The following is a 23,236-nucleotide window of genomic DNA, read 5'->3' as shown; positions in this document are numbered from 1 at the left end:
GACGGCTTCCACTTCTTATGTTTAATGGGCGAACATTGTGAATCTGAGTGCTTTGTAGAGAACATCAGGACGTTCCGCTTATCTCTTTTGCAATATTTTCACCAGACTGATGTGGTTTTTTGAATCAGTTCGTGCGGATCTACCTCAAAATGCCAATTAGGTGTGTTTGTCTATCTAGCAACTATTCTGCCAATGAGAGACTAGTGTACCAATTGCCCATAACCATAGTTCTTCCGCAATGGCTCCAATACAGCGCCGACTCGGTCATTATGACCAATACGCACTTCTATGATTATCTTTACAGGGGTAATAAATAATTGAAAATTATTTACCTTTGCACATCATGCGCCAAAAAATGAAAATTTTACAGTAAAAAAACATTCTGGTAGTTAACGTATTAACATATGAAGAAATACCAAAAATTAGTTAATTTATTTTGTTGAAATGATTGAAATTAATAACACTAAAATTAGATGAAACATAAAAACAAAACGTATTATTATAAATTAATTATTGTATTCATAAATAAGTGAAATAAAGTAACATTTAAGATATAAAAATATAACTTAAGTAAGCTATTGTGTTATGTATCGCTATTTTTCATCAAAATACTTTGCACCTTTACTAAAATTTCATTTAAGTTTTCAAGAAACCCATAAAATTCCTCACACTTTTCCAAATCAAATGTAAGCGAGTAGCACTTTTTGTAAACATTAACAAGTTGATCACAACCTTTATAAGCACATGGTTTACTTAAACACACTTTAATTAAACTTTTCAGTATAAATTGCAATCTTTGCTTTACAAGCATTAGCAAAGAACTATAAGATTTATAAGACGTGTCTTTTCGTTTTGTCATAAATTCCGCAACATCTGATTCTGGAATATCAATTTTTCTTTCAACCAGCATTTGTATAACTTCTTGGACATCTAGTATTACTTCTAAACCACTTTTAAGATATTTTAATTTAGGATAAGCTGCGGTTGTAGCTAAAATAAAAAAATATTTAAGTTATAAAATAATACGATAAATTAACTTACTTTCTGCTAAAAATTCCATTAAAGAAACGAGTTGCATTTGAGCGGTTAAAAATTGATCAGCATCGCCTGATGCTTTATAAAATTTAGAACATTTTTCATAGTTTATTTTGGCTAATTGAATTGCATTCTTTCGACTTGTATCGCATGATTGAGTACTCCATAATTGGCTGTGATAAAGACTAGCAATTCGATAATGAATGTTCGCCGCTCTGTATAAGTACAATGGATATTTCGAATTATCTTTATCTAAATCGCAATAAAGTAAAGCTTTCTGTAAAGTTTCTATAACTTCGCGTTCGGCCTCTGGGCGACTCTACATAAATTTAAAAAAATAAGTAAATAATATTGTTATTAAAACGATTATGTTTTATTACCAGTTGTGAAGTTGGATATTCATGTAAAATAGTTCCCATACTAAATAAAGCAGTTGATAACTCCCATCTTACAGCATCCCAAACTTGCGGTGAATTTTTTCGATCACCCAAAACTTGCAAAGCTTTTTTATAATTTTCAAAAGATTTCTCATAATGAAACTTTTCCTTGGCAGTTAATTGACCCCTTTTTTCTGGATAACTGACATGATGTGCTAATAGGCGATGTAAATGTCCCATGTTTGTGTAGAGCAAAGCGGAATTTGCGGCATCTTTAGCATTTTCAAACAATTCAATACCTTTTTTTAGATGACTCTCGGCTTTTTTAGCAATTTCGAGTATATCATCTAATTTCTCCGCTTGTTTCGCTTTATTTAAATAAAACGACCCGACCTCATTTAAAGCATTTCCCAAGCGACGTAACATATTCGTGGAATCACAAATGCTTTTTGCACCTTCATAACAATTTATCGCGTTTAAAAGCATTTGCTCGATTGTGCGTATTTCGTAAATAAATATTGCTTTAAGCGGTGAATTTATTAGATTTATATTAAAGATTCTTTCATCTTCCTCTATTTGGAGTAACATTTTTGCATCTTCATCTGGTACAGAATGCAATTCTTCGTTGTATTCGTTACTATTAGACCAATATTGAACTATCATAATACAACTATCACCAGCTCTAGCTAAAATGCAATTATCTTGTAAAATATTCATTAAATTTGGATGTTTAAGTTCTGTGAGGATGTTTAAACATCGCACTAATAAACCAATCGTTCTTAAACAAGCACCATAACGTTTCATCAAATAATGTCTTTCAGTTAAAATAGCGTAAATTAGCACAGCCTTTTCATAAAGAAGCGATTTTAAGTGATCGTTCCATGAGATATTTTCGGTTTTTATATTGTTATCACAGCATTTTGGTAGGAGGGGTAAATTTTGTCCTTTTTTCTTTTTCGACTTTTTATTTTTTACTTTTTTATCTTTTGAACTTAACTTTGCGTACGGCATCGGTATCGCTTCGTTCGGTTTTGCGAAAGGCACGTTTTCTTCTTCTTTAGGAAAATCACGTTTGTGAAAATATTTGATGCAATTTAAACCGGATGCAATATGTAAAATACCTTGAGTGCACCTAAGTAATTTAAATGAATTTTATTATTAATTAAGTAAATACTAATTAAATCACCTATCGTCTAGTAATCCTCCAATAGGCGGTGGTGGCTTATAATAATTATTAAATTTTTCATCTAACGTTTCCTTATTTAATATTAAAATTTTAGTTGGACATTCGTTATCGTTTTCGTGTATATCATCATCATAAATCGATTCAGTATCTTCACTATCAGTTTGCTCCAATTCGGGATTATCTGGATTAGTTGTTGATGGAATATACAAATCAGCTAACATAAAATGCGAAGAAGTAACAATTTCTGGATATTTTTCTTCGTCCAGTAACTTTATACAATTTTTAAGAAGCATTCGCACAGTCCCCGGTTGTCTCCTATCTAAATTACTTTTCATGTTCCTCGCTACTTTATATAGAAGCATAGCTACGGGAACTGTAAATGGGTTTTGATCGTTATCAATGGTCGGGGAAGAACACAACGATGTTAAATCGTATAATTTTATAACTTCTTCGTCTTTTCCTTTAAACAACCAATATGTATGACCCGCTTTAGTCGCGTTTGATTTTAAAAAGGATAAGATACTTTGAGCTACATCTCGAATCAATTTTGGAGAAAACTTGGAATTGTCCATTTGTGGTAAATCTTCAGTTTTAATTAATTCGTATTTTTGAACTATTCCGTTTAAGTGATAACACATAACTACCTAAAATTAACGTAAAATTAGCTTTAATTTGATAAATGAAAACTCTGAATTAAAAACGATTTTACTAGATTATAAAATAATGGAAGGACACATAATAAACATAATTTCAGATTGAAAATATAGCAGATAAAGTTATACTAGCTGTTTCTGACATCGAATATTAAAAATGTTATTACTGCTGAACTAAAACTGAACCATTTTGGATGTTTTGGTTACTCAATAAATTTAGTATTGCAAAATTGTTTGGAAACATCTCATATTTCCTTACTGATATCAAAAATAAAAAGGATCGTCTCCCACTTTAAAAGAAGTACAATTACAAATGAAAAATTATCAAGAAAATTCCGGAAAAGTGCCATTAAAACTTTGCTAAATGTTTCCACCAACTGGAATTCGACTTATTATATGTTGAGCCGATTTGTCGAATTAGAAAATGGCATCACAAGTACCATAGCAATATTGGATGCAGATATTTCTGTGTTAAGTTCAGATGAATGGAAAATGTGACAGAAGAGAGGTAGGAGAAAATCGTTAGAGAAAACTAGGCCACAGGTTCTTTGGTAATTCCTTTAAGGCATGAACGTGCTGATATTTGCGAAAATATCATACAAGAAATAATCATAAAAATATAATCTCAGCTGATTAGTCGATTTGATAATATAGAAATGTGCAATACATTAGCTGTTTCGACATTTCTAGATTCTAGATTTGTTAACCAACAATGCGCAGAAAATGCCAAAAAAGCACTAATTGCCGCTGTAAAATCAAAAATACTGCAGAGTCAACAAGAAACGGAAAATCAAACCATGCACGACGACATGCAGGAAGATGCGCAATTTGACGGAAATGATGATGATAAAGAAGATGAAATATTGGTGTGGGATATATTAGAAAAAAAATCAACCATGAAACATAAAAGCTACCCTCCTTCTAATTCCAGGGCTATGATCGAAATAGAAAGATACCTGGAACAAGATCTATTGCCAAGACATGAACATCCACTCAAATGGTGGCGTGAGTACGCATATAATTTGCACTTCAGTTCCTATTCTCTAAAGCTGGAATTATTTCAGAAAGATGAAATAGAATTAGTCCAGAGAAAGTAAAGACACTGCTTTTCCAACCAACTTTAATCGTTCAACACTGGAGAACACTCGAGACTATTGCTCCAAGGTCTTGTTCCTTTATGTCACTAACGACACATTCATACAGAATATGTTCAACGGTCTCTGATGTGTCGGTGTAAAGTCGGGAAGTTTGATCATCAGCTTGTCCAATGTTGAATAGATGGTATTTTAGGCCTTTTCCCTTTGTTCTTCCCAGCGCAAAGCTACCAGAACTTAATGGTTATGACGACTGTTATCGTTGTCAGAAAGTTCTGCATTAATTTTTATGTATGTACTGTCTCCCACTTTAAAAGAAGTACAATTACAAATGAAAAATTATCAAATTATCAAGAAACTTCCGGAAAAACGCCATTAAAACTTTGCAAAATGTTTCTACCAACTGGAATTCGACTTATTATATCTTGAGCCGATTTGTCGAATTAGAAAATGGCATCACAAGTACCATAGCAATATTGGATGCAGATATTTCTGTGTTAAGTTCAGATGAATGGAAAATGTGACAGAAGAGAAGTAGGAGAAAATCGTTAGAGAAAACTAGGCCACAGGTTCTTTGGTAATCCCTTTAAGGCATGGACTTGCTGATATTTGCGAAAATATCATACAACAAATAATCATAAAAATAAAATCTCAGCTGATTAGTCGATTTGATAATATAGAAATGTGCAATACATTAGCTGTTTCGACATTTCTAGATCCGCGATTTAAATTAATTGGATTTGTTAACCAACCATGTAAAATCAAAACTACTGCAGAGTCAACAAGAAACGGAAAATCAAACCATGCGGAAATGATAATGACAAAGAAGATGAATACGCATATAATTTGCACTTCAGTTCCTATTCTCTAAAGCTGGAATTATTTCAGAAAGATGAAATAGAATTAGTCCAGAAAAGTAAAGAAACTGCTTTTCCTTAATACTAATCAATTACATGTAGTGGTGTAGAAAAGTGACAAATTGCTTTGAATTGTTATTTTGTTATTATTGCTTATTTTATGTTTTGGTTTATTTCGTTTTTATTATTTTTGTAGTACAGAAATATTTACATTTAATTAAAATAAAGTACCTACTCAGGTATGACTATTCTGCTATGGTGTTATTTCTTTTATTTTTAATCATTTATAACCAAAAACCCAGTTAAAAATTTTAATCTTGTATAGCATATAGCAAGCAAGTTGTCATTGAATGTTTTTCTATTTGTCTTTATTAGGAGGGTTCTTATTGTTACCTGGAAGCCTACATTTATATTACTGACATGGCTGTATTTCACATAGCTACAAAATATGAGATAAATGTTTTCACTATAAACATGTCAAAAATTTAGGATATGAAGTTGTGATAACACTAGTTTGTACAATACATTCTTCTGGACTAAATCTGACAGTGGATAATTTTTTTTACTAGCATACCACTTTGATAATACTTATTGAAAACAAAATTAAGAATTGTTGGTACTCTGGTTGTTAGATATATATGGTAAAAAATAACTTTTACCTCTGGTACATTTGACATTAAATTATCCAACCAATAATCAATTCCAGTTAAAACATTAATCGGTTTACTCATGTCATTTAATCTAAGTGATATACAAGGATGTGTTCCTCCACCAAAAATAGGCATATCAGTTCCAAGTAGCATATCAATATCCTCAAATGACCAAACAACGTTTCGATTAAATGGTTGATCGAATGATCCTGGATCTGGTACTTCTTCCGAAGGTGAAGGCTCTGGTAATAATGGACCTTGTAAAGTATCACATTTAAAAAACCTATCATCACCCAATGTCTAAAATTAAAAAAATAATAATAAGATAGTTTAAAAATAATTTTAGATTTACTTCATCATTTTCACTTGGAACCAAACTATGATATAAAAACTTTGAAACAAGGCTTTTCTGTTTAAGAGCTTTATGTTTTTTATTTTTCATATATAATGTTCTATCTTCATTAACCACTTCTCTTTCAACATTTTCACAAAAAAACTTTTTGAGCCAACCCCATTCGGTCTCGGCTGTTCTTAATATGTGCTTGTATATATCAAAATCATCTAATAATAGTGTATTTTCAATTCTATGTACTACCATACTTATCTGACCTTTTTGGTAGGGGATTTTTAATAACTTTTTTATATTTTCAGAATCTGAAACTACATCTACTTCCCCTACGCAATCCGGAAACATATGTGCCATACGAAAACTACAACAAATTCAAATTAACTTAATTTATTTAAAAAACAAGCCTATATTTACCTTGTAAATCCTTTCGGTTGATACAAAACATGTTGTAACCCGTAAGAATCAGCTGAACTACTAAGCCAATTTGATGGTGGTAAATTTAAATCAGTATTGCATTGTAGTTTATTAAAACTGGCAGGTTTAGGAACGGAATACTTAACAACGGCTGTAGATTTGATATTTTCAACTTCTTTGCGTACTGTTTCATCGTTTTCCGATTGATTTTTAGACATGGTTATATTGAACGATCTTTAGTTACACTTAATATGATTAAGGGTTAACTTTTGTCGTCTGATTATGGACGGTAAATACACATTGAATCGGTGCTTTGATTGCAATTTCTAACTTACGATCGTTCCAAATCGACCAGTTTACAGAATAACGTCGCATAACCTAGAAAATTCTCGAACAATTTGTTTTGAAATGTCAAATTTGACAGCGTTGAAATTTACATTTAAATAAATTTTTATTTTTAATTAACAATTTTAATTTATAAATAAATAAATGTCTATAAAATGTATCTTATTGTTAATTTAATAAAATCTTTTTTTTTTAATTGCTATACTTTTAATTACAGTTATTTAGTTTGGACACTAGATGTCACCACTATATTTTAAATATAATAATATAAAGTATATATAAATATGAAAAAAGCAATGAAACTTGAAAAATAGGATGCAGAAATGCTTATTTAATGTAACGTTTAACTAAGCTTAATGTTTAAAGAGTGAACACAAGTAAAGGTTCATTGTATTACTGTATTACATGCTAATTGAACAATTCATCAACTTTAATTATGCATCAAATCAGGTTTGCTCGATAAAAAGGATGTAAAGTCGTTGAAAAATACAAGAAGTTCCAACCAACTTTAATCATTCAACACTGGAGAAAGATAAGCTACATACATTCAAAACCAAAAATTGGCCAAGATTGCTTATCAACTATTGCATGTGTAGTTTTTTAATTCTTTCAGTCGAAATTTACCGCAGCCTGCATGCCCAATGTGACTAATGAAAGCATAGCACGTATTCGTGAGCTTATCGAACGGAATCGACGCTTCACTGTGCTTAAGATTTCGGAAGAACTTGGTGTCAGCTATTTAAGTGTCCAATCAGTCATGAAAAAGCAATGGGGTTTCAGAAAAATGTCAGCACGTTGGGTTCCAATGATAATCAAAAAGACGCAAGGGTTCGCATTTCTTCATTGCTTCGAATTCGTTTTGAAAAAGAAAGAGAAATTTGCTTACATAAAATTGTCATTTGTGGGTTCATCATACACTCTAAATATGAGTGCAAATATGAAGTGGTAAAAGAAAGACGAAGAAACCTTTGTGAAAGCCAAAATTTGATTGTGTGCGGAGGAAGTGTTGGCCACGGTTTTTAGGACTGTTGTAGGTCTGACCTCCAAGTACGAAAGCTTGATAGCTAGGTCTCTGACGTGTCGTTGCAATTCTATGTGTTTGGAAGGAATTCGTTGCTTCTTGGAGATGCGCATAAATTGGATACTGCCTATTGCAATATTACACAAACTTTGATAATACAAATCTCATTGTGTATGAGAAGAATCGAAACATTAAAATGTTAACATTAAAATATCAACAAGTTGTACTGATGGTGACAAAGTGTTTTTATTTAGCCCTAATTTGTAATATTTTTATTAAGTGGCTTTGTCTGCCAAGGGATTTTATTATTTATAAGAGTGTGAAATAAGTTATTCTTATTTAAGAATTGCCACTTTAACTTTTTACTTTATGTTCTTACTGTATACACATGTTTATTAATCACTACTATTCAAGGATTTTCTAAATTATCACGTAGTTTATTTATAGAAACGTCTCAAAACAAAGATGTTGAATTAATTACGCATTACTCATTTTATTAACACACAATGAAATAATGGAACATTTACGCGTTTGCATTTAATATATCTTTTACACGTTGTATTTCTTCAAGGTTTCCAACATTTTGGCAAGTTCCTTCTAAGCAAAATAATCCTTCCGCGCAAGGATTGATTGAAGGAAGTATTATATTAGATAAGGCACACTCCTGATTCTCTCCTAAAAGAAATTTAATGTTATCATTTAAGATTAAGTTAAAAGTGATCAATTTTACCTAATACTTCAACGCAAGATTTACAACAACTGCATGCATTTCTTCTCAACTCAGATCCTAACTGACATTTTAATTTCTCATCACACGACACTTCCTTACAATGTTCTTGAAGACAAACAAAACCCAGTACGCACACAAAAATTTGTGCAAAAACAAAGACTGTTAGAACAGTGGATTTCATATCGTCTGACTTCGTTGAAACGCAATACAACATTGATTCGGAAATATTTACAGCGTGCACAACGCGAATTTATGTATTATGTATGTGGATTTCTGAACTATCGATGTTATCCCACGATAAATTCTTTTTAAAACGTCGTTCTTAGAATTTCTTTATAAATGTGATATATCTTGGAAATTGTTTAGGTTATTTTTGTAAAAATTTAATTTGTTTTAATTTAATATTAATTTTATTAAATAAAGAAACCATATACGTTACGCAAATATTTTTTAAGCATGTAAAGTTGCATATAGGATTTGGGAAAACCCAAGGTAGGGTTTATCAGTTTACATTTTCAGCAATAGCCGAGCAAAAGAACAGATAAACGATTTATTTTTAAACTTGCTTACATATTAAAACCGCGGAGTCTGTGTAATTTTTGTCATTTAAAAAATGTAAATTAATCGTTAAACTGTGTTAATATTAATTTAAGGTCAGTATATCATAACTCAAAATTATTTTGAACAAAATTTTATATTTTGAACTTAATTTGTTATATAGAATAGGCGATTTTGTTGATGATTTTTGGAAATATCCAAAAATTGATTCAACAATATTAACCTTGGGGCGACCGACTGTTGCTAAAAATAAACACAACATTCTTAGACGGTTCATTATACGTGCAATATTTGTTATCATATTTCTTTCATCGATATATTTTAAATGAAAATGTGAGTAAATTATATCTTAATTAAAAATAAACCGAATTTATACAGCTTTATTAATTATTAGTTACCATGACAACCGCTATACGGTGCGTGTCAAATGAAACACCAACTAATTTGAAAACGGCTCGAGGTATCGTTATAAGCCAAAACACGTCAATTTTTATATTTATTAGTTTAAATAGTTTAACAAAAATTGGCGTGACTTTTAATAATTACCCTACCTATTATATTTTATCCCACGTTTATTTCTTGGAGATATTGGGTATTCGTCTCATGCTGATTTATTTTTACGTCACTCCAATATCGCACGTTTTAACGACGCAATTTACCGTTTAACGGGTTTACAGTCCACAGCCCATTTATGGACTGAAAAATAAAATATTTATTGAAAAAAAGAGAACAAATATTACTAAATATTTTTATGAACTCTTTGGGAAACATTCTAAACAATAGAGCTTGGTGCAAATATTACATATTTGCGATACTTTTTTTGCTATACTAGCTACAGCTGCATTGTAGCAACCTGCACATCTACGTCTAGTTAGTTTTGCGTCTTTTCTATCCAGTTGTGTAAGGAATAGTTTCTTTGGGATAGTCAGCGGAACAGTTGCTCCTTGTGAGATATCTGCAGTTGAGCTACTCTTCGGCATAGGTGATTGGGCATCTTTATGCCCAATAGGTTTTTCGCAATATCTATTTGTGCCTAAGAACATACACCTCTTGCAAACTGGCGAATAGTAGCTTAACACGTTCGCTGCCACGTCCACCCATATGGGTGGACACGGCGTTATTGGCAAGACTATTAAATTCACTTTGGCAGCTAACGTGTTAATTATATTTCAGATGAGTCGATACCTTTCTTTCGATCATTATATTCTAATATTATGTTGGGCTTCTGACGTTCATTTCGCCCTTTGCACATAGTTTGTTCATCTGCGTGGTATGTAGATATCATGAAGACATTCCTTTTATCCTTCCATTTTAGGATAGTAACACGTTTTTTTGAGGATTTGCTCTTCTCTCTTCAGTTTCTTGTTTTTAACCAATAAAGGCAAATCTTTACGGTTTTTTCTCAAAATTCCACAAAGTGACCAAATTGATGGTGTGACATTATGCAAAAATACTCGAGCTAATAAAAAATATAAATCAACGTGTTTTGACTCATACCGAGATTTCAAACCATTTTTAAATTAGACAGGAAGTGGTTTTTTGTCGCCGACCGTATACATATGTTATTATTTTATCTACACAAAAAAGTATAGACGCGACGTCCAGTCTATATAAAACTGAAATTTTGGTTAAAACCGCGTTGAAATCTTTATACGTTAAACAACAAAATAATTATAGCTGACATCAGCGCAGATGCATTAATCTAATTCGATCTAAATGTTGCAGTGTCTTCTAATGTTCAACCTATTCCTAAGCTTCATTTTAAAAGGACAACTAGTTATCCTTGATAAATAATTAAACCAAAATGTTACCATGTGATAAAGTGGTAAGTATTAAAATAAATAAAACATAACAAATTAATTAAAATGTAAATTTTATAATTTCAGGGTCTTCCAATAAAACAAGGAACCGAAAACCTAGGAATACCATATGAACGTCAAGTAATATTGTATTTAGCTTCAATTTTCGATGGTTTAAGTAATATACAAGATTTTCACATTACTCGCAATACGGAAGGTTTAAAGATATTTGAAGATATAATTATTAAATGTTCCTATCGGAATTCCCCTAAAAAGCAGGCGCATTTTTTTCAGTTAAAACACTCGAAGAAAAAGTTGTTACTTGCAAAAGCAAAATGTAAATTAAAAGAATATGCTGTTATTGATATGAAAGCGTGTTCCGATGATATTAAAAAATTATCATCGCAAATTTCGGGAAGTACCGAAAAAACGAAACTTGACAAATTTTTGGAAGATGTAGACGAACATTATTTTTATATATTCACTAACATTTTGGAGGTAGACGCCCAAGATGGTAGTGTTGAAGATACCAAAGTCTCAGATAATGTTCCATTGACTATGTTCGGTAAAATTTTAAAGTGCCATTTTAAAGGGGATGAATTTAAGAAGATGTTTGTTATTAACAATCAACCGGATATTTATAGTATTGAAGAGAAAATACTTGAAACACTCGGAAATAATTTTACTATTGATGTTGTACCAAATATTATCGAGCAAATATCTAATTATATGAACAATGTGACAAGTTGCAACCCCCTTGATAAATACACATTCGATTGTATTTGTTTTCAACAATTAATCCAACCTTTTTTAATAACAAAAATATCGGATGTAATTGAAATGAGCGATCATTATTATCAACTCTGGAATTCGTTGATTCAAAAACACAATTTGATTTCGATTGGGGAAGAAAATGATAAACTTCCACTAATAGCTTTTTATTATGAGACAAAAATAAAAGTGTATGATAATTCATTTAATTGGAGAGATTGCAAACAAAACAACTTTCAACTTACGAGTGAGGTCAAGACTACATTTCGTGAACTTTTACAATTAAATATTAACCAAAAAATCAATTCTATAACCGATTTATTGGTTTGGATGTGGTGGAACGAAAATTGGCCATTAATTGTAGATACAACAAAATCAAATCGATTTAAAGATATTTTAACACGCTATATACACCTTGAGAAACATTTCATTTTACTATGTTCTAAGGAAAATTTAAAATCATTCAAAGATTTAACCGTGTTTCAAAACATTTCCAACGTTGATAACGAGTCATACCAAATAATTAGTAAACTCCTTGTGTCTTTACAAGGAAGACCTCTAGTTAGTTTAGGCGACGTTATTGGAAATAACGAAAATACAAGAAACAACGTAATGTTTTCCCATTTATTACAATGGAGCCAAAAAAATTATTATCCTGTAATAGGTAATTGTTTAGGCGAAAGAAAAAATGATTACATTCAACGACGTTTTCAAAATGAATCGAATTTGTATACCGAACAAGACGTGGTTGAAGACGTTATTAATCACCATAGATTTTCGATTATAAGTAACGATACTGGAATGGGAAAATCAACTGTGCTTCATTCTCTTTCGTTGAGATATAATCCTAAAGATGTAGCAGTTTTAATTAATTTGGCAGACTTGAAAGATCTTAACAAATGGAAAAAGGAATGGAAGACCGTTTACGATTATTTTTACGATAAGATTCAATCAAAAGAAGATTCCTTATTCAAAGCAATTTATCATGATCATCAATCCAACGGACGATTATGCTTCTTTATGGACTCTTTCGAAGAAATATTAGCAGCCTACGAATCACACATCATAGAAATTTTAGATAAAATGTTACTTGTAAAAGATGTAAAGGTACTTATGACCACAAGATGTTATGCAAAGTATTTATTAAACGATGTAAATTATATCGAATTGGTTGAGTTTACCCAAGAAGAAATAAATGATTATTGTCGACATAACAACATATCCATTGATTTAATAAATAAGCATCAGATATTAACGAATGCTTTGCATTTAAGTATTTTACCTATTGTTTATGAGAACATTAAAGAAATATCAGATTGGGACGTTACAGATTTATACCGAGAATTTATTAAAATACAATTAAGTAAATACATTTCTGAAAAAGTCGGGCTTAAATCAATTAATGAGGAGATAACTGTAGGAGAATCAATTCGTCGAGAACAATTAGATATCCACCACAAACTTAGTTTAGTTGCCAGTTTAAAACCGAGCAAACTTATAGAACTTTACGTCTTAAAACCAGGAGAAATCGAATCTATCTTAAACAATTTTCGCTCTAAAATATCTCTTGGATTAATCTCAAGTATTGATAATAAAGGGATCGCAAGGTTTGTTCATAACGCATACGCTGATTATTTACGAGCAGATTGGTTTTATAAAAACAGTCTCAACGAACGATTTTCTGAATTGTACATTATGTTGCTTGAGTCTCATTTTTTAAGCGATACAGTTCACTTTTTAAACATGATGGCAAATAGTGGGAAAAATAAAGCCATCGCTGCAATTATAAACGGAGATTATGATGCTGTTATACGCCTCATTAAAAGCAAAGACGATTGTTTATTGAAACCAGACGATTTGGGCCGATATCCGATTCATATCGCGGCTTGGTACTCGAAAAATTCCAACACCAAGAGGATATTCAAAGAGATTCATAAATATGTACACGAAACGAAAAATCAAATTCTTACAGAAAACGACAATTTTAAATTAACCTGGATCAATTATATGCAAGCTGGAAAAACAGATTTCGATTTACCGGAAAAAATTAAAAATGAAATCGAAGACGGAGCTGATGTTAACAATTTATTTGTTGGTTACGATCACAATCTTTTTAATAAAAAAAGATTTCCCACCGGTATGAACGTATTGCATTATGCAATTTCGTTTAGTACAGACTTAAATTTTATACAATATTTGTTAGATAACGGAGCAGATCGTTTCGAGGTGGAGGATGGTAAAAATGCTTTAATACGAGCAATTACAGACAGTCAATCTCCTGATATTTTAAAATTGTTATTAAAACACAAAGTGGATGAAAAAGCCATCAAAGAATTTCTTCATAGTAACGAATGCGCCAAATGTGCCGTTTCTTCAAAATCAGTTTTTGCATTCGAAATGTTTGAGGTTTTAATTAAGTGTGGTTTGAACCCAAGTTTAGTTGAAAAAGACGATTTTGGCCGAACATGTCTCCATTTTGCCGCATCATCCCCTTCAGATGACTCATACAAAATTGTTGAAAAGTTATTGAAATATATGGATCCGAATGAAACTGATAATTGTGGTAAAGATGCGCGTTATTATTCAACGTTATCCTCATCAGAAAACGCAGATAAAATAATAAAGTTATTAATACATAATGATGATGATATTACAACGTTAGATAATGATGGTTTGAATTATTTCCATTACATCGTTTTATCACATTCGCAAATTTCTAACAAAAACGCCGAGTTTTTGTTACGTCGCAAAATTAATCCAAACACAGAAGATAAATTCGGAAGAAATTGTTTGCATTTAGCCGCATTATCAAATTCACCAAATTCTTATCTAACTGTTAAATTACTATTAGATTACGGGATGGACCCAAAAAAGAAAGATAAATCTGGTCGAAACCCTTTACATTTTGCAGCGTTATCTTCTTCAATAAACTCGCACAAAACAACCGAGTTATTACTAAATTATAATATTGAACCATACGAAAAAGATAATTTAGGAAAAATTTCTTTTCATTACGCAACACTTTCTCAATCAGAAAACGCTTGCAAAATCGTAGATATTCTTTTAAAACAAAATTTAAATCCGAATTTTCCCGACAACGACGGCAAATCATGTCTTCATTTCGAAGAATTTTACGAATCAAAATACGCTTATAAGATAACAGAATTATTATTAAATTTCCATTTAAACCCAAACAACATAGATAACGAAATGAGGAGTTGTTTGCACATCGAAAAGTTGTATTACTCTGAAAATGCAAGAAAAATAATACAATTGCTTTTGAATCACGGTTTAAATCCAAACCTCCCCGATAAAAATGGCCAAATTTGTCTTCATTACCACAAATTATATGATTCTGAAAGTGCTCGTAAAACGATAAAATTATTATTAGAACATAATTTGAACCCGAATCATCTCAACAATGAAGGTAAAACTTGTTTGCATAACAAACAAATATTCTACATGGATAAATCAAGAAATATTGTCGAATTATTACTTCAACACGGATTGGATCCAAACATAAGCGATAAAGATGGCAAAAATTGTTTACAATACGAAGAATTGTTTTACTCCGATAACGCTCGTGAGATGATTAATTTATTGTTAAAGTTTGGCTTAGATGCTACAAAAACTGATAATAACTATAATAATTGTTTGCATTCCGAAAAGATTCATTACTCGGATAATTCGCGTAAAATGGTTGAATTGTTATTAAAGCACGGTTTAAATCCAAACCAAAAAAACCTCGAAGGAAAAATTTGTTTGCATTACCAAGCTTTGTATTACTCCGAAAACGCACGTAAAATGGCAGAGTTATTATTACGATATAACTTGAATCCAAACATATTGGACGCGGAGGGTAAAAACTGCTTGCATTATAAAGAACTTTATTTATCGGAATATGCAAGAAACATGTTCAAACTGTTATTGGAAAATGGTTTGGACCCAAATGTTCGTGATGGAAACGGAAATCATTGCCTTCATTATGCACTTCAAGTAAATAACGAACACGTCTATGGCACCGTTGAATTACTTTGTGAATATCTAGATTTTTCCAAAACAAATGATAAAGGCGAAAGTTATCTTCATGAAATAGCTTCATCTCCATCTGAAAATGCCCATAAAATTCTCTCGATAATATTAAAACGTAACGTTGATTTGAATATTATTGATAAACTTGGTAGAAACGTTTTTCATCATGCTTGTCAATCATTTTCGCCTAATTCACACGTGATGGTCCAATTACTATTAGATCAAGGTGAAATTAGAAAAAATATAAACATGACTGACTTCCAAGAAAATACTTACTTACATTATGCATGTTATTCCGGCTCAGAGAATGTCATGAAAACAGTAAAAATTTTATTAAATTGTGGTATCGACGTTTTTAAAGAGAATAAATTAGGGCAAACTTGTTTGTATCATGCAGTTACTTCCAAATCACCGAAATCACATAAAGTGGTTAAACGTTTACTCAAGTGTGGATTAAAAGTTGGTAATTTAGATGCTTCTTTGTCGCCATCAATTAAAGCACATAAAATTAAAGCTGTGTTTGAGAAATTTAAGAATGAATAATTTATTAATAATAATAATAATAATAATAAATGTCTTTATTGCACATACCATTGTATACAACAAAAGAAAAAATATATATAATAATAACAAAAATTGTATCTATAGTGTAGATATATTCTAAACTAGAATGTTTAAACAACAAGAGACCAAAAAACTTAGTACCTAACACTACAAAAAAGAAAAGAAAAAAAATGGCATTGTGCAATAGGCGGGTTCCAGATAAAATCTGTTCAACCAACCTTACCACATACATAAACTTAATATTATACTACACGCGTCCCACGACAACGACAATACAATTTCTTGAATATTCCTCCCTCTCCTGCTCTGAACGTTAAAAAAAAATCATTCAAATGAATAACTATGACAAGGCTGCACATTGCTCCAAAAATTTATCCTTATATAGTGTTTTTTTGAAATTAATGATATTTAGTTTTTTGATCATAGGCGGTAGCGTTCCATATGACTTATATATGTGATACGTAAAAGACCTGTGAAACAAAGAGGTTCTGTATTTTGGTGGATATATGCCATATTTTAATCTCGTTTGTAGAGCATTGTTAGCCCTTTTAAAAGTAATCCTCTCATACAAGTATGTCGGTATATGTGTTGTGACGATTTTATGAAACAAAACCAAACTGTGCAACTCCCGGCGGATATCCATTCTGTGCCACCCAACATCTTTCAGTTTGTGTGAGACTCTGTCATACTTCCGGATTCCAAAAATGAACCTAAGGCAACTATTTTGAACCTTTTGTATGCGATTCGATGTAAGCACATCTATAGCGGGATGATACACAGGCGCCATAAAGTTGAAGTGAGACAGCACAAGAGAATCACATAACTGTTTTTTTAATTTTATCGAAAGAACGGATCGGTGAGGATAAAGTTTTCTTAAACATGAATACGACCTTCTCATGTAAATATTAATTTGAGCTTTAAATCTGAAGGTGTTATCTATTGTTAAACCCAGGCATTTTGCTTCCTTAACAACATTGATTCTTGTACCATTTATATGAATATCAAGATCCAAGTTCAGCCCTGTGACCCCTCTCCCTCTCCCGAAACATACACACGCAGACTTATCAGGATTAATCTTTAGTTTAAGAAACGTCGCAATATTAAATATAGTAGACAGGTCCTCATTAATACGTATCTGTGCTAGATTCTTATCATTTTCATGAAAGGACAAATAACACTGTATATCATCAGCATACATATTGACTTTACAATATTGTACCCGACTACTAAACCGCGAAGTGTACAAAGAGAACAAGAGAGGCCCCAACACCGAACCCTGTGGTACACCATTCAAAACTCTAATTGTGTGAGACAAATCATCACCGATCCTTACCCTTTGAGACCTATCGCAGAGGTAGTCATCCAACAAAGATACCGCCTCTGAACTCAACCCCAAATCATACAGAATCTCACCCAAAACTGCATGATTAACGGTATCAAACGCTTTAGAAAAATCCAGGAAGACTACAGCAGTGTACAATCCATTGTCCGTGTTCGTAAGAATATCATCAGTTAGGCGCAACATTGCAGTTGTACAACTATAGCCACTTCGAAAGCCAGATTGCTCCTGAGGCAGCAAGCAATTACTCTCCACGTAACTCACCAACTGCTGCTTCATAATTTTTTCAAGAACCTTAGATAACGTTGGAAGAATACTTATTGGTCTCAGATCTTTCAGTTGCTTGGGATCATCAACCTTTGCCAAAGGAATAACTATCCCTTGCTTCCAAAGCACAGGAAATTTACTCTCCGAAAGACAGCAATTGAGAAAATGAGTCAGATACGGCAAAATCAACGGACAGCAGAGACGTATCATTCCTATAGAAATACCATCACACCCAACTGAAGCGGATGTGATAGAAGCCAGAATAGACCGCACCTCTGCCTCATTTACATTTTTAAATACAAATTGATTTTGACATGCATTATGCTTATAAAAATCCAAATTAACAGATGGCAAACTATCCACAAGCTCGTTTACACTATCTACAAAATAACTGTTAATGCGGTCAACATTCGGCATATGCGACGGTAAGGACGACGCCCTGCTATCCGTCATAATTCCAAGTCCTCTAACTTCATTCCATATCTGTTTAGAACTTCCTTGTTCTGTCAAATAAGCAAAATAAGCACGTTTTTCGTTCCTCACAGCTGCAGTGGTGTAGTTACGCAGAGATTTGTAATAATCCCAATCACCTCGACTGCGAGTCCTCCTGAATTTCATCTTTGCGCGATCCCTCAAATTCATCAAGAGCTTTATATTATCTGTCAACCAAGGACTGCGTGGTTTAGTAAATCTGTAATTCCTCAGTGGAGCATGAGCGTCAAACAAGGCAATTATGTTATCATTTAAAAACTCAAGTTTCCGATCAATATCATCCATATAAAACATAAAATTAAATGGTATGGACTGCAGATCAAGCAAAAATCGTTCCTGACTAATACGACTCAACAAGCGCATGTTTCTATAAAGTGGAACACTCTCAGGAACATTCACATTCATCACACAGTACACCATGTCATGATCGGAAACGTCACAGCCAATAACTCCACTACTCAGAATTAAAGACTCGTCAAAAGTAATAATTAGGTCTATTAAAGATATGCAGTTCCTCGCCGTCCTTGTAGGTGCATCAATGAGCTGAGTTCCACCCAATGAATCCATCAGAGACAAAAATTCAGTGGTATCACTTTTTTCGAAATTTAATAAGTTAATATTAAAATCGCCACAACAAACAATTTTATCCGACATACTTAAATAATTTGTAATAGAATTTTCAAATTCATTGAGAAAATTTACGTAATTAAAGTTAGGCGGTTTATACACGCAACCAACAAAAAGATGTACACCACCGCAACAAACTTTTATCCATAGTTGCTCGATACTAAACGACGTATCCATAACTACATATTGAAGGTCACTCCTAATATAAAAACAGACTCCCCCACCCCTAGTTTCACGATCCCCACGGACACAATGAAAACCATTTATATTAATTGCAGAATCTGGAATCTCATTATGTAACCAAGTTTCCGACAGAGCCAAGATATCTATATTATTGATCAAAATTAGATCTTTCACAACTGCAACTTTCGGAAGCAACGATCTCACATTCAAATGCACAACCTTGACAAGCTTGTTTATCATTTTAACAAATATAATTGCAATTACAGCATCATATCAAATCAATCAGTATTATAATTTATAACCTAAGTAAGTGTGAGACAAACAAAAAGTAAAAAACAAATTAAGTAAATCGCAAGAGAAAGAGAAAAAAGCAAAAAGAAAGAAAAAACAATTAAATGAAAATTTAGCGTTATTAAATTAACGTTATTTAAATTAACTTTTTCTTATATAAATCAAGAAATACCCAAGCAAGCGCCGCTTATCTTAAATCTCAACGATTCGATTTCAATCCGCGAATGTAAACGTAATATACTTAGCCTCATTTATTTTGACTTCTCTGCTGTCTGGTCACCCTCTTACTCGATGGCGCAACGTCCTTGATGGCTAACTGAGCACCCTTAAGTGACTCCAGCTCGTCTCCGTGAAGTATAACACGATTTTTCCCATCTGGACACTTTATAATTATCCGGCCGTCTGAAGTCCATACATTAGCCTTTCCGAAAGTAATACCTGCCTCCTTGAAAACATCCAGGCGTCGCTTTGATAGGGACTCGGTAATGAGAATGTTGCTACCTTTAAAATTCTTTTTGTGTCTCCATACCAACGCTCTATCCCGGTAAGAAACAAACTTAATGATGATAGGTCGGCTCCTTGTCGATCCCTTGTTAAAACGACCCAGCCTATGACATCTATCGATGATGGACATCGTTGGAATCCAATCAGGAATCCTCAATTTCGAGAAAGTCTGCAGCACACTAACTTCTAAATCGTGATCAGATTCGTCGTTTTTCTCCGTGATCCCATGAAGCAACAAACAATTTCTTCGACTGTAGTTTTCCAAATTATCGACTCGCTTATCATGATCCACCAAAACTTGTGAAATTCTCTCCAAATTGGCATATATCTCCGTTTGAAAAGCACTGAAATCCCTTTTAATGGAATCAATAGTTACAACAGCTTCCGGAATAGCTCCGTCTTTGTAGGAAAACGTTTCACCTACTGCTGTTAGTCTAGAATTAAATTCTAACATCGATTTCCGGAACTCTTCCGCCAAAGAGGAAAATTCAACATTTTTCCCGGCCATTTAAGATTGTTTGTCAACCTCTGGTTTAAACGCCACAAACCAGTTGTAAGAAAAAACACAGACAACACGTGTTATCCCGGAACTCAGAGTTAAAGAGCAACTTCGACAAAAACTTGACTATTAGGTACCAACACCAATCACTGATTAACAGTCAAATTTACGTTAAAATCGGACGACTAATTCCCCGTGAAAACTACTATTTTGCGGAATGAAAAGAACACGTGCGCTCAACTCGACATCTCGATATCGACCTAATTATTGTAAATTAGTTTTAAAAATATAGTATCATATCTAGTCGTAAAAATATTATTTTTTGATACCTTTTTTTTATTATAAGTAAATATAATACATAATTTTGACTCTTCACCGATAGAGAGCGAAAAGATAACTTATACATGGTAATACTTAGACACTACATATACGTGGTGATTTTGACATGTTTGTTTATGATTACAAATTTTGACTATAAGTATGTGTTAATACTATTACTATTTATAGATGATATTTAGAAAAATGATATAAGAATAGTAAGATAACAAATATTTTACACTTTCTATAATTTAGGAAAACAAATTTTTATAAAATTGTTTATTATTAAGATGTTGACAGAATTTGAATTATATTTAGCGTTACATAAACCCAAACTGCCAGTGATATATTTTTTAGAAGTGTTAAATGGAATTCAAGTTAAATTTAGAGCAAAAAATAAAATGAAAACCAAAACTAAAGCCAACCCAATCAAATGTAATTCAAATACTCTAAACCAAATGTTATAATACTCAGTAAATAACCCAATAATAAGCAATAAAAAGCAGTCTGAATATCATTAATTGTAAAAGCTCTTGTTTCTACATTCTCTAATAAACGTTCGTTCCAAGCACCACCAACCACATCATTATACCATTTATTATATAATCCACTCTCAACGCAACCCTCAATAATTCTATTGATTTCATCAAGAATTAATGAATCCCTTCTGGTTAAATATGATAATAAATAACTATTTGGACAATCCGGAATTGTGTGGGATATCAATTTTCCATATGTTTTAACTTCCAAAGATTGAATGTATTTAGTTTTTGTGAGCCTTGAGAGATAAGCGTCGTATCTGTTTTGAGTATAAGGTAAAATACTGAATCTCGAATTTAAAACTTGAATATGTGGTTGTTCCGATGTTGCAAATGTATCCCTTAAACCTTCCGAATATGATGATATGCGCATCTGTGACTCGGCTAAATCTTCTAAACTTTGAAGATTTTTATAATATTGGGGTGCGGTGAGTACTGTAGATAAAGAGCTTTGAAAAGCTGCTGTGTTTATTAGTGCGAAGAAAAGGAAGTTTATTAAAAATATTTTTTCAATTGGTCTTCGTGAAAGATAATTTGGTGCAACATTATAAACCAATCTAAATGTGTCAGATGTAAGCGTTATGAATCTAGTATCAAACTCATTAAAATGAAAATGGTTTAGATTTGAGAAGTTTTTTGTGAATGAGTTGAATTTTCTTAAAAAATACAAACAAATTCCTATAGTTGTCACAAAAGTTACTATTAAAATCCAAACTTCAATTTGAAATGTTGCAAAAATCGCTAACCATTTCGGTTTTTGTTCCATTTTCGGAACGATAACGCAAAGTTTATCTCCGTCTATTGTGTTAGTAAATGTAATCTCGTTTATATGATAATCTTTAGTAAATATTTGGCCGAAAATTGCATCAATTTCTTTATTATACAACATTCCAAACGCTCCAGTTATTGTTCCATTAGGTTCTTTATTTCCAAAATCCCACGTGTATCTTATAACAGGAGTGAAATTCAATTTTTCCGCCGCCAATTTAATAAATTGTGGATCTGTCCCATTCAATTTACCATTATTATCTCTCATAGCAACCGGGACACTTTCTATTGCAGCCACTGTTATAACTTTAGATTGAAAATTTCTAATTTTTAATGCTTTTTCAATATCATTTATTTGGGATATATTAAAATCTTCAATGTTATTTAAAAATGAATTATAGGCACTTACTTTTAATGTGAATACGTTTAAAATAACAACGTTTTTAAACGACATTTCTTTAAATATCGAAATTATGGTTTTATAATCAATAATTGATGTGGTAATAATTAAAGTCATACGAATAACGCTTTTAATATTCTCTTTTATATTGTTTATAATTTCATTTAATTCATTTTTAGAACTGTAACAAATTAAAAAACCTTCTTCAGCATTTGAATTATTAACGTTGTTTGTTTGGATTTTAAACCCAAAATTGTTTAAATTATCAAACATCTTTTTATCACAAACGTCATCATTCCAGAAAATCGTTAATGTATTTGTTGTATTGAAGTAATCATTAATAAAGTTTGAAATATCTTTATAATTAATTGGTTGAAAAACTGTGTTAGGTTTCGCTTCGAAAAGGGTTTTCATTATAGATTGTATTAAACAAATTAATGTTATGTACATCCATAAGCTGTACATTTTAAATAAATGCGAGGAATTTGTAAGATAAATTTGTTTGAAGCGGTTTTGTGGATATTTCAATTTCAATTCTAGTTGCATACTAATTTTGTATTGATTTATGATTAAT

The 23,236-nt window shown here is 31.8% G+C and overlaps 3 protein-coding genes and 1 long non-coding RNA gene across 5 annotated transcripts; 1 reads left to right on the top strand and 3 right to left on the bottom strand.

Moving 5' to 3' along the window:
* Positions 1–496: 496 nt before the first annotated feature.
* Positions 497–7,032, bottom strand: LOC111426942 (erythroid differentiation-related factor 1). Its single transcript, XM_023061849.2, has 7 exons — positions 6,616–7,032; positions 6,205–6,562; positions 5,862–6,152; positions 2,599–3,242; positions 1,416–2,544; positions 1,042–1,354; positions 497–990 (listed from the first exon to the last, which is right to left on the bottom strand). The coding sequence occupies exons 1-7, from the start codon at positions 6,831–6,833 to the stop codon at positions 584–586; spliced, it is 3,360 nt and encodes a 1,119-aa protein (XP_022917617.1). The 5' UTR covers positions 6,834–7,032; the 3' UTR covers positions 497–583.
* Positions 7,033–8,454: 1,422 nt separating this feature from the next.
* Positions 8,455–8,857, bottom strand: LOC111426953 (uncharacterized). The gene is made up of 2 exons (XR_011639739.1): positions 8,712–8,857; positions 8,455–8,656 (listed from the first exon to the last, which is right to left on the bottom strand). It is a non-coding gene; the product is annotated as an uncharacterized lncRNA (long non-coding RNA).
* A 333-nt stretch (positions 8,858–9,190) lies between these two features.
* Positions 9,191–16,477, top strand: LOC111426951 (uncharacterized). Of its 2 annotated transcripts, XM_023061868.2 has the most exons (4): positions 9,191–9,364; positions 9,433–9,602; positions 10,995–11,094; positions 11,156–16,477. In XM_023061868.2, exons 3-4 carry the CDS (start codon positions 11,074–11,076, stop codon positions 16,412–16,414), a joined length of 5,280 nt encoding a protein of 1,759 aa, XP_022917636.2. In that variant the 5' UTR covers positions 9,191–9,364; positions 9,433–9,602; positions 10,995–11,073; the 3' UTR covers positions 16,415–16,477. The 2 variants fall into 2 exon arrangements, with proteins under 2 accessions (XP_022917636.2, XP_022917637.2); XM_023061869.2 differs by lacking the exon at positions 9,433–9,602 and having other exon boundaries at positions 9,287–9,364.
* A 4,834-nt stretch (positions 16,478–21,311) lies between these two features.
* LOC111426952 (glutamate receptor 1-like) lies at positions 21,312–23,076 on the bottom strand. The gene has a single exon (XM_023061870.2). It carries the CDS (start codon positions 23,074–23,076, stop codon positions 21,385–21,387), a length of 1,692 nt encoding a protein of 563 aa, XP_022917638.2. The 3' UTR covers positions 21,312–21,384.
* Between the last annotated feature and the right edge of the window lie 160 nt (positions 23,077–23,236).

This window comes from Onthophagus taurus, chromosome 2 (assembly GCF_036711975.1).
Source record: "Onthophagus taurus isolate NC chromosome 2, IU_Otau_3.0, whole genome shotgun sequence".
Classification (NCBI taxonomy): domain Eukaryota; kingdom Metazoa; phylum Arthropoda; class Insecta; order Coleoptera; family Scarabaeidae; genus Onthophagus; species Onthophagus taurus.
The sequence above is the reverse complement of the archived record's forward strand: the minus strand, read 5'-3'. Positions and strand labels throughout refer to the sequence as shown.